At 40.5% G+C, this 12,960-nt stretch overlaps 1 protein-coding gene and 1 long non-coding RNA gene across 2 annotated transcripts in view; one reads left to right on the plus strand and one right to left on the minus strand.

Moving 5' to 3' along the window:
* Positions 1 to 12,960, plus strand: part of SLC25A38 (solute carrier family 25 member 38) — a 107,691-nt gene that overhangs the window by 50,860 nt on the left and 43,871 nt on the right. The window contains exon 4 of the mRNA XM_075832272.1: positions 9,067 to 9,235. Within this exon, the coding sequence (XP_075688387.1) occupies positions 9,067 to 9,235 (169 nt within the window). The remainder of the gene's footprint in view (positions 1 to 9,066; positions 9,236 to 12,960) is intronic.
* The window catches only part of LOC142657951 (uncharacterized), a 35,893-nt gene that overhangs the window by 15,866 nt on the left and 7,067 nt on the right, over positions 1 to 12,960 (minus strand). The window lies entirely within an intron of this gene.

Consider the following 12,960-nt stretch of genomic DNA (forward strand, 5'->3'; position numbering starts at 1 on the left):
CATCAGCGTCAGGGTTCCATTGATGGGTTCCGCTAGAGTTTTCTGTCGGGAACTCATCAACGGAAAGGCAAACGGAAACCATAGCTTCCGTTTGCATTCCATTGATTTCAATGGTAATTCTTCCGTTGCAAATGGTTTGTTTCTGTTCCATTAGTTTTGAGGAGTTTTTGGCGGAAACAATAGCGCAATCGACTAAGCTATTGTTTTGTAAAAAAAACGTAGTCTGCTATCCTATTGTTCCGTTTAAAAAAACGCAAAGCTTACGGAAGGGAGACATGCAGAAACCATTTGCAACGGAGGTATTACCATTGAAATCAATGGTAATACAAACGGAAGCATTAGTTTCTGTTTGTCTTTTTGTTTACAGGTTCCTCCGACGGAAAGCTGCAACAGAAATGAACGCTGATGTGAACACAGCCTTAGGCCGGATTCACACGAGCATGTGTGTTTTGGGCGCGTAAAAAACGCAGCATTTTGCAGTTCCGTGTGTCATCAGTGAATAGTACGTGGCTGCGTGATTTTCACGCAAATGCCACGCGGTTTTGATGATTAGAAAAAGAAATGAAGGAAGTGCTTTTATTTTTCCTTCATTTCTTTATCTACTGTTGCGCGAATCACGTGCGACACACGGAAGTGCTTCCGTGTGCTGCGCGTGATTTTCACGCACCCATTGACTTCAATGGGTGCGTGATGCGCGAAAAACGCCCAAGTATAGGACATGTCGTGAGTTTTACGCAGCAGACATACGCTGCATGAAAATCACGGAATGCCTGAACGGCCCCATTGACTAAAATAGGTCCGTGTGACACTCGTGATTTTCACGCGCATATCACGGACGTTAAACACGTTCTTGTAAATATGGCCTAAATGTATAAAAGAAAGGCATCACATTTTTTTCCCTTTGTACCCCTTAAATTTGTAATGCTTAAACATTAGTGTATATGTACCCCAAAATTTTATGTACACTACCGTTCAAAAGTTTGGGGTCACCCAGACAATTTTGTGTTTTCCATCAAAACTCACACTTTATCAAATGAGTTGCAAAATGACTAGAAAATGTAGTCAAGACATTGACAAGGTTAGAAATAATGATTTTTATTTGAAATAATAATTTTCTCCTTCAAACTTTGCTTTCGTCAAAGAATGCTCCATTTGCAGCAATTACAGCATTGCAGACCTTTGCCATTCTAGCTGTTAATTTGCTGAGGTAATCGGGAGAAATTTCACCCCATGCTTCCAAAAGCCCCTCCCACAAGTTGGATTGGCTTGATGGGCACTTCTTGCGTACCATACGGTCAAGCTGCTCCCACAACAGCTCTATGGGGTTGAGATCTGGTGACTGCGCTGGCCACTCCATTACAGATAGAATACCAGCTGTCTGCTTCTTCCCTAAATAGTTCTTTCATAATTTGGAGGTGTGGTTTGGGTCATTGTCCTGTTGTAGGATGAAATTGGCTCCAATCAAGCGCTGTCCACGGGGTATGGCATGGCGTTGCAAAATGGAGTGATAGCCTTCCTTATTCAAAATCCCTTTTACCTTGTACCAATCTCCCACTTTACCAGCACCAAAGCAACCCCAGACCATCACATTACCTCCACCATGCTTAACAGATGGCGTCAGGCACTCTTCCAGCATCTTTTCAGTTGTTCTGCGTCTCACAAATGTTCTTCTGTGTGATCCAAGCACCTCAAACTTCAATTCGTCTGTCCATAACACTTTTTTCCAATCTTCCTCTGTCCAATGTCTGTGTGCTTTTGCCCATATTAATTATTTCCTTTTATTAGCCAGTCTCAGATATGGCTTTTTCTTTGCCACTCTGCCCTGAAGGCCAGCATCCCGGAGTCGCCTCTTCATTGTAGATGTTGACACTGTAGTTTTGCGGGTACTATTTAATGAAGCTGCCAGTTGAGGACCTGTGAGGCGTCTATTTCTCAAACTAGAGACTCTAATGTACTTGTCTTGTTGCTCAGTTGTGCAGCGGGGCCTCCCACTTTTCTTTCTACTCTGGTTAGAGCCTGTGTGTGTACTGTCCTCTGAAGGGAGTAGTACACACCGTTGTAGAAAATCTTCAGTTTCTTGGCAATTTCTCGCATGGAATAGCCTTCATTTCTAAGAATAGACTGTCGAGTTTCACATGAAAGCTCTCTTTTTCTAGCCATTTTGAGAGTTTAATCGAACCCACAAATGTAATGCTCCAGATTCTTAACTAGCTCAATGGAAGGTCAGTTTTATAGCTCCTCTAAACAGCAAAACTGTTTACAGCGGTGCTAACATAATTGCACAAGGGCTTTCAAGTGTTTTCTAATCATCCATTAACCTTCTAACACAGTTAGCAAACACAATGTACCATTAGAACACTGGAGTGATGGTTGCTGGAAATGGGCCGCTATACACCTATGTAGATATTGCATTAAAAACCAGACGTTTGCAGCTAGAATAGTCATTTAGCACATTAACAATGTATAGAGTGTATTTCTGATTAATTTAATGTTATCTTCATTGAAAAAAAAACTGTGCTTTTCTTGCAAAAATAAGGAAATTTCTAAGTGACCCTAAACTTTTGAACGGTAGTGTATATAAAGTAAAACTGTTCTTGCAAAAAACAAGACCTTATACATCCCAAAATGCTGACTTGGAAAAACTAAAAAATTCTTGAAAACAAAAATGGCTTAGTCCTTTTAAGGGGTTAAAGACCAGTAAAAACTGTTCACCCCTCTACATTTGGTTGAGCATAACCTTTTTTCCCACCAACTGTTCATGATGCATATGTTATTTATTATAAATGGGGATGTAAAATCTACGTACGTATATAAAAAAGGAAGGTTTTTCTAGCACATCCGTATAAAAATGTAACTTTTATTTGGCAACTTATTAAAAAATTAAAGTGAACGTCAAAGCAAAAAAGATTATGGGTTAACAAATTAACTGCCATCGGAATAAATTCCTGCGTCTGAGCCGTAAAGTTGCTGTATTTGGCCAGATACCACTGCACCGCCCTCAACGCTAGGTGAATTGGAATACAAGCACATAAGCCATCACATCACAGGTGACCTATGTAAGTTCAACTGACCAAACAGTCTTCTCTTTACAAAAAAGAGTTAGACTACCTTTGCAGTAAGAGATATACCTAGGAATGGAATTTTTCTGTAAAGTTTCTGATCAGACAAATGTTGCATTTAATTTATCTGTGGAGAAGTGGTTCACTTTGACATTCATACTGGAACATGTATACTGTACAGGCTAATAGATATATATATATATACATACATACATACACACACACACACACACACACACACACACACACACACACGAACATATGCAAATACATAAAGGCACATATATAAACACAGGCACATGTATTCAGAGTATAGATGATGTGGTAGATGTTATATGCCGTCCTATGTAACACCACAGATAACACACAGTGATAACTCTCTTATCTACTACATTATCTGTACTAAGAGTTATCACTGTATGTTATCGGAGGTGTTACATGTCACGATCTGTGGGTATGTGGACCCACTAGGCTGCACCACCATAGCGGGGAAGCAGCTGGCCAAATAGTGTACCAAGTCTAGGCAAAGTCCAAGCACAAGGGTACCTGTAATAGTCCAGACAGTAGCAGCGCAGCACAGGATACAGGTAGCAGGGCACGGCAACACTGGGAACAGGATACGACTAAGGGACCATTTTCAAGACTAACATAGGAATACAAACAACGCTCAGGCAAGGAGTCAAAGGGCAGGGCCCTTTTTATAGTTCTGGGTGATCTCTGAGAAATTAGTTCTTTACATGTGCGTGTACTGGCTCTTTAAGGCCAGGAATGAGCTCGGGCGCGCACCCTAGTGGTCACTGCAGGGCAGGACAGCCGCGTGTGCTGGCGTCTCCGGGGAGGGAGATTTCGGCAGGATGAGAGGGGTCTGCCGTCTGCAACTGCTGCTGTTACATGTGCAAGGTGTTTTTTCACTGCTGGACACTGTTGTATGTCCATGCAAAAGATTAGGGCCACATGTTGGCTGTTTCTAAAGCCAGAAAACATAGCATAATAATTAGAGAACTGTCTTTTCATAGTGGCATGACCTGGGCACCACATATTTTGCACTGAAATGACATATCTGTGAAAAAATTAACATTTTCACTTTGCACCATCCACTGCGCATTAATATCCATTAAAATATACCAATATAGACCTTAAATGTGCATGGTGGTCTTTCACGTCTGAGCCCTGTCATATGTCCAGGCAAATTATAAATGCCTTGAGGGGTGTAGTTTCCAAAATGGTCACTTCTCGGGGGCTGCCACTGTACTCTGGTACCTCAAGGGCTTTGCAAACGCAACATGGTGCCCGAACACCAATCCAGAAAAATTTGCGCTCCACTCCAAAAGTTATATGACGCTTCTTCCCTTCTATGCCCTGCTATGTGTACAGCAGTTTAGGCCTCACGTACCATGACCGTAAGGATTTTTAAGGTCCACAAATACAGATCCAACATCTGCAGAAGCGCCAATAGACTTATATGGGCGAGTTTGTGCCACAATTGCGGACAAGAATAGGACATGTTCTATATTTTGCGGATCATTTCTACGGCGCGGACACACATTCGTATATTTACGGAAAGGTGTCCGTGGTTAATAGTAATGAATGGGTCTGCAATTTCATCCTTAATTATGGATGAAAACTACGGTCGTGTGCCTTAGGTTCACATATGGGATATTGAGTAACATTTTGCGTGGTGTTTTTTCTCCTATTACGCCTTGTAAAAATGTACGATTTGGGAGCTAAAACTACATATTTTTTGAAAAAAAATAATTCATTTTCACTGACTAAAAATCTTTGAAACGTCTGTGGGGTCAAAATGCTTACTACACCCCTAGATAAATCTAAACCTATAGAGAAGAGATGCCATGAAAACAGGAAATATGTAAACAGTAGAAAAAATTTTATTAACCCGATCCCCCTGCATGCATTCTGGGCCCTAATGACCAAGCAATTTTTTTTTTTTCGTTTTTCCATCACATTCAAAGAGCTATAACTTTTTTTTTATTTCACGTGGACTTGGCTGTATGAGACTTGTTTTTTGTGGGATGAGTTGTATTTTTCAAAGGCACCGTTTTGGGGTATATAGAATTTTTTAATTAACTTTTTTTTGGGGGGGGATTTAAAAAAACAAACTGCATTTTAGCCATTGTTCTATGCATTTTACATTTACGCAGTCTACTGTGCGGCGTAAATAACATGCTACCTTTATTCTATGGGTCGGTACGATTACGGAGATACCAAATATGTATAGTTTTTTTTTTTTATGTTGTACTACTTTTGCAGAATAAAAACACAATTGAAATAAAATAATTTACATTTGATTATTATTTTTTGCGGGGGTATTGCAATTTTGCCGTTGGTTTTTGCGTTTTCTTCTTACAGCGTTCACGTTGCGGTTTAAATAATATGCTAACTTTATTTTTTTGGGTCATTACGATTGCGGGGGTATCATGTGTAATTTTTATTTTATTTTTACACTTTTACTAAATAAAACCATTTTTTATAGGCCTTTGTTAGGCCCCCAGCTGCTATGGCACCCCATCAGATTCCCGCAATTGCATTTGCGGGCAGCCGATGGGTGACAGAGGGAGCTCCCTCCCTTTGTAAACCGCTTAAATGCAGCGGTCGCTAATGACCGCGGCACTTGAGGGATAAACGGCCGTGATCTTCGTAAACATTGATCGCTACCGTTGGATCAGGAGCCCGGCAGTCGTCAGACAACCAAGCCCCGGCTCCAGCCTGCACTGGACATCCGTGCAGATCGTTGATTAGGCCGCCGTAAAAAGGTGACGGCCTACAATAAAGCCCTTTAATGACCGCCTTGAAAAGGCGTATCGGTGGTCATTAAGGGGTTAAGTTACATAGTAAAAACAGAATACGTAGGATAACAAATCCAGAACCCACAGATAAAAAAAAAGGACAATGCGCTGTGTAGCTCCAAAAGTGGCCAAATGACAATGTATCACAAGATAACCTCCAAATGAACATAAATAGACCAAGATATAATAAACAGATATAAATACAAACAAACGTTAGACACACACACCAAAAATATGCAGTGATAAGAATAAATAACTAATAGCTCTTGCCAGGTCAATTCAAACATGTAGAAAAATGATTTCAAAGATGATGATAGTTCCTATCAAAAGATATCCCATGATAGATATAGGAGGCCAAACACAGCGGACGTCTAGCCCCAACGCGCGTTTCGTCGCTAATGCCTTCGCCTGGCCCCTAGATAAATGCCCTGAAGGGTGTCGTTTCCAAAATGGAGTCACTTCTCAGGGGTTTCCACTGTACAGGTACTTCAGGGGCTCTGCAACTGCAACATGACGCCCAAAAACCAATCTAGCAAAATCTCCATGACAAATAGCACTTCTGCCTTTCTGAGCCCTGCCGTGTGTCCAAACAGCAGTTTATGACCACATATGGGGTATTGTCATATTCAGGAGATAATTGCTTTACAAATGTTGGGGTGCTTTTTCTGCTTCATTGGAGAAAATGTAGATTTTCATTTTCACGGCCCAATTTAAATGAATTCAACCAAAAAACCTGTGGGGTCGAAATGCTCGCTATACCCCTTAGATTAATTTGTTGAGGGGTGTTGTTTCCCAAATGGAGTCACTTTTGGGAGGTTTTAACTGTTTTGGTCCCTCAGGGGCTTTGCAAATGTGACATGGCAACTGAAAACCAGTTGAGGAAAATTTTGAGCTCCAAATGCTCATATTGCCGTACTCGGGAGACATTCTTTACAAATATTAGGGTACTTTTTCTCTAAAAAATTCCTCAAGGAAATTACAAAATCTGAAAAAGGTTGTAGATTTGCATTTTCACTGCCTAATTTTCAATAAATTCAGAAAAAAACTGTGAGTTCAAAATGCTCACTATACCCCTAGATAAATTCCTTGGGGAATATAGTTTCCAAAATGGTGTCTGTGGTGTTATAGGTAAAATCATAAAAATTTGTTTATTCATTTGTCAGTTCATAACCACTTCTGACCCAGAAAAAGCATCGGGTTGTCATGCATATTTTTGACCATCAAAGGATGTCCACTGTCGGGCAAATGATTAATTGGCCCTATCCTCACCAAGGTGGCAGAAGTAATGATTAAGGGTTTTATCACTAGGGCCTGTATCTAGCATCGGTTAACGTTCTCACCCAGGGTTGGAGGTATTTACCCAGACATCCAGAATAGAGATCAAAAGTTATGCAAATGGTTATCTTTTGTGTGTCTGCCATGCGGACCTTGGGAAATATGTGGCAATGGCTTATGTTCAAAGGAAATATGATTCATCGAGGCAGACCCCATCATAATTTATATTTAGAGTGACCCACACAGGTAGTTATGATCAGGGTAAATAGCCCTCGTATATATGTCAAATTCACAACCATATACCCAGAGGAACTACCAGGAATTGGCTATTGGCTAAAAACACAGTTGCCTTTGATATGCCCTGGTTGGTAAATGTATGCACAGGTGAATGCAGGTAATATTATATTTCTAGGAGATTCCTGCAAGAACACATGACCATTTTTGGGTTTCTACTAGAAATATAACTGGATGAGGGGAGTATTACCGTTTATTATCCTATGAACAGTCTCGTCTCAGTGACATCACTAGCCAGTGGACTGGAGGAAAAAAATGGGGTTAAAATGCCAGGAAAAGAGGGGGTCAGTGTCAGTCGTTGGGGATCCACATCTCGGTTGGAGTGACTGCCCATATTTTCAGCTGTCCCCACAGCCAGGATGTCACTGCTGTACATCAGTAAGGTTTTGTTCTCTTTTATTTTCATAAACTGTTTGAATGCATTGTAACTGTATGTATGTATATTTTTTCATCTTTTAATCTGACAATTACTTTTTGTATTGCACTGCACTATTGTGTATTAAATTTGAAATATTAATAAGTCTCTACCTTGTAGTGTTGCAGGACTCAATCTTCCAAAGGTGAAGAACGTTACCTGTGTTAATTTACAGTATTTTAAAACCTGTGTTATTGAGTCTAACTGGTGTTAAGGGACTATAGAGACGTAGGCCCCTATTGCCTAGAAAACTATAGGTGGTGGTAGCATACTGTGTTATGAAATATTAGGGTGTTGGAAACCTATGTGAGTAATTTAGTATAATCCGGTCATCTAGATCAGGTGGGCGTGGATTCATGTGGTAAATGAATAAGTTCAGTAGTGTAATTCACCCCTGTGATGTGACCTGAGAGCGGCGATCGTCAGTGTCTTTTTTTTTTTTTTTTTTTTAGGGAGTTTCTTATGTTTTGGCACCACAAGACCTCTTTAAACCAGATATGATGCTTAAAAAAATTATATATATGTGTGTGTGTATATATATATATATATATATATATATATATATATATATATACATACACATACATAAAAGAAGGCTCCAAAATCCACTAGGTCCTTTTGAAGCCTCTGTTTGAGTACAGTAGCACACTAGGGCCGCATGTGGGATTTCAAGGGGAAGGCGTACGGTAAGTAGTGCACGGTACCAACAGTGCAGCACGGCAGAGTGGTAAATTTCTTATATGGGGATGTATGATTTATTTTATACTTTTTTTTTTTTGAGTGGTGTAGCAAGGGGTTTAAACTCAGGAACAGGAAGGATCAAGTATCAGATATGGGTCCGGAGGAGCAAGACACTTGATCAGAAGACAGAGACAAGTGTGAAGGGGTGAGAGAATAGGCTGCATCAATATCTACCTTTTTTGCTGGCACAATCGCAGCTCTTCCATACCCTTTTCTGCTGTGTGATCTCTCCTGTTTCTGAGGCAAGGAGGAGCTACAAGACGTACTCCATGAACTCACACTGCTGCTCGGGAAAAGCTGCATTGTTCTTTTCCTCCTGCCTGAGCATAACTCAGAATAATTAATAGGAGAGGTGAGTAAATCAATACATTTACTGTAGAAAATGAAGCTGGGAACTGAAATATTCCTCAGTTTTGATTATGTCAAATTACAGAAAACATTTCTGCTTAAGCTGATATCCCTTCAATATTTCTTGCAGAGTGGTAAATATCGCTATAGTGGTGTGTTTGGAGCGCTGGGGAACATTTACAGAACTGAAGGTACTCGTGGCCTTTTCAGCGGTCTTGCTGCCACCTTGCTACGAGATGCTCCTTTTTCAGGAATATACCTGATGTTTTATACAAAAGCCAAGCGGTTTGCCCAGCCTTGTAAGTAGGTTTTCTTGTATTTTTCTCTGGGGAACTAAGAATGGAATGGTCTACAGTTCTGCTTGAACTATGCTACATCTCCCAAAAGGTGTTACCAGAATTCCACCATTCTGAAAATTCCACCCTTCACATCGCTAGGCTGCAACTGAAGCCTGTGCAAACCATGACCTATTGACCACCAAACAACGCTGGCTTGAGACAACATAGGAGATACTACAATTGTCATCTGCAAGGATTGGCAGTTGTAGTGTTTTCTAGGTAGTATGCCAGGAGGCTCATGCCAGTTCTGCTAATTGGAGAGACTCTCATGATGCAATGCAATTCACTGCACTGCCCATTTTCCATAGTGATAAAATAAAAACAGAAAAAAATAAAATGAAATTATTATTAGTTTGTCTAGGGCCATTAAATTAAGCTGTCAACCCAATAACACAAACTTTCTTTCAAGGACCCAATCGCAACCACTATTGGGTAGAATGGAGAGGGAAATCCAGGCTTGTAGAACTTGGTTAGCGAATGAAAGACGGGCATAACCGAACAGTCATTAAGCATGGAGTTATCTTGCTTTGCCATCATAAACCAATTTTTGTAGTCTCTGTGGATATGCTATAAAGGCTACCCTTTTAAGGAAGCTCTCTGGGTAAAACTAATACTCTGTTAGAACTAGTACAGGGACATTGCATGACACAAGAATTCAAAGAGCTAACAAGTCGTCTGCCGCCACTTCAGATCTCCACTAGGCATAAACGGAACAGTTTTTCCTGGATTGCTTCTTTAACTTTCTTATAATAGAACTCAGAGACCAATAGTGCCAGCCACACCGTGCCCCAGCATACCAGTGCCAGCCGCACAAATGTAGCGAGCTGCACAGGCTGGTACTGTAATGATAATGGGAGATTTTAATTACCCAGATATTAATTGGTGTCATGATTTTAACTATGCAGAGCTTGTTAAGACTGTCACTGTTCGTGAAAGCCTTGGTAACAGTGACCATAATATAATTTCATTTGACCTATACTGTAAAAAAGAAAAACAGCTGGGAGGGCAAAAGCATGTAATTTTAAAGAGGCTCTGTCACCAGATTTTGCAACCCCTATCTGCTATTGCAGCAGATCGGCGCTGCAATGTAGATTACAGTAACGTTTTTATTTTTAAAAAACGAGCATTTTTGGCCAAGTTATGACCATTTTCGTATTTATGCAAATGAGGCTTGCAAAAGTACAACTGGGCGTGTTGAAAAGTAAAAGTACAACTGGGCGTGTATTATGTGCGTACATCGGGGCGTGTTTACTACTTTTACTAGCTGGGCTTTCTGATGAGAAGTATCATCCACTTCTCTTCACAACGCCCAGCTTCTGGCAGTGCAGATCTGTGACGTCACTCACAGGTCCTGCATCGTGTCGGCACCAGAGGCTACAGTTGATTCTGCAGCAGCATCAGCATTTGCAGGTAAGTAGCTACATGGACTTACCTGCAAACGCCGGTGCTGCTGCAGAATCATCTGTAGCCTCTGGTGCCGACACGATGCAGGACCTGTGAGTGACGTCACAGATCTGCACTGCCAGAAGCTGGGCGTTCTGAAGAGAAGTGGATGATACTTCTCATCAGAAAGCCCAGCTAGTAAAAGTAGTAAACACGCCCCGATGTACGCACATAATACACGCCCAGTTGTACTTTTACTTTTCAACACGCCCAGTTGTACTTTTGCAAGCCTCATTTGCATAAATACGAAAATGGTCATAACTTGGCCAAAAATGCTTGTTTTTTAAAAATAAAAACGTTACTGTAATCTACATTGCAGCGCCTATCTGCTGCAATAGCAGATAGGGGCTGCAAAATCTGGTGACAGAGCCTCTTTAAGAAGGCCAATTACCCCAGGTTGAGAGCTGCACTTCAGGACATACGTAGACTGGGAACAACTAATGTCAAATAATGGTACAAATGATAAATGGGAGAGTTTAAAATCTACTTGGGCAATTATACTACAAAATTAATTCCTATAGGTAACAAGTATAAACAACTAACATTAACACCTTATATAATGTACTGGAAAACTGAAAAAAAAAATATTTATGGGGTGGAATTGGAAAAAACGAATTCCTCCATTGTTTTTCCGGGTTCCGTTTTTACCTCTTTCACCTTGCAGTAAAAACAACAGCTTAACTGTATTCTGCTGGTCAATACGATTACGGCGATACTACATTAATGTTTTGTTTTTTAAAGTGATTTATTACTTTTACAAAAAGTATTTGTTAAAAAAAGAAATAGCTATAACTAATATTTTTTTTTTAGAGCTAAGGTGACCAAAAAACAGCAAATCTGTTTTAAATTTTGTGGGTTTTATGGCGTTCATCGTGCGAGTTAAATGTTATATTGTAATAATTCAAACTTTTATGGACGCACTGATACAAATTTTAGTTGTTTTTTTTTAAGAGTAATTTAGAGGAAAAATGGGATAAGGTTTGTGGGTTTTTTTTAAATTCTTTTTTTTTTTTTTTTGTACACTACTAAAAACGTTAACTATTTTTTAAAAATGTAACTAGTACCCCTTAGGGATTTCATTGCCACAATACACATCATTTTTCATTTTTACCGGCTCCTGTTAAACTCTGCCAGAGGCAGGGCTTAACAGGGGCAGAAAGAAGGCAGACCTGGGGGCCATCATTACGCCTGCGGGCTGACATAACAACCATTAAACCCTGTGATCGCGTTGAGGTGGGGAAGATAGGCTGACAGAAGGGGCTGCCCCCACTTTCTAACAGTTTAGATTCCACAGTTGCTATTGCCCACGGCATCTAAGTGGTTAAACGGCCAGGATCAGAGTTCCCTCTATTAATAATACACAGCTAACACCGGCAGCGTATGGATCGGTCTCAGCCCGTCAGCCCGCTCCATACTTCAACTCCCGCACCAGGACGTATAGTGGTATCCTTGTCAGGGCTACGTTCCACCTGAGCTTTCCGTTGGAACGGAGCCCTGACTGACACAAACTGAAACCAAACGTTTCCGTTCCCATCACCATTGATTTCAATGGTGACGGATCCGGTGCCAATGGTTTCAGTTTGTTTTCGTTGTGCAAGGGTTCCGTCGTTTTGACAGGATGAATGCCGTAGTCTACTAGGGCACCGGATCGTCAAAAGCTAATTTGCATAAATCTAAAATTGCTCATAACTTGGGCAAAAATGATCGTTTTTAAAAAAGAAAAAAAACGTTGCTGTTATCTACATTGCAGCGCCGATCACATTCAATAGGAGATAGGGATTTTATAATCTGGTGACAGAGCCTCTTTAAGTATATAAATGCAAAAAAACACTGTCAGAACATGTAGGCCCCTTAAATAGTGGTAATGAGGAGTTGGTCACGGGCAGTCAAGAGAAGTCCGAGTTACTAAATGGGTTCTTTAGCTTTGTATATACAACAGAAAAAAGAGTAGATGATATAGGCGGTGCCAGTGCTGTAAATGCATCAATTAATATACTGAATTGGCTCAATGTAGATCTGGTCCAAGCTAAGTTAAATAAAATAAATGTGAACAAGGCCCCGGGACCAGATGGTCTATACCCAAGAGTTCAAATTTTTTGTCCTGTTCATAATATTTAGAGATTCTCTAGTTACTTGTGTAGTGCCCAAGGGACTGGCACACTGCAAACGTGGTGCCTATTTTCAAAAAGGGCTCTAGGTCTTCCCCGGGTAATTATAGACCTGTAAGCTTAACATTTATCATG

This window comes from Rhinoderma darwinii, chromosome 7, assembly GCF_050947455.1.
Source record: "Rhinoderma darwinii isolate aRhiDar2 chromosome 7, aRhiDar2.hap1, whole genome shotgun sequence".
NCBI lineage: Eukaryota > Metazoa > Chordata > Amphibia > Anura > Rhinodermatidae > Rhinoderma > Rhinoderma darwinii.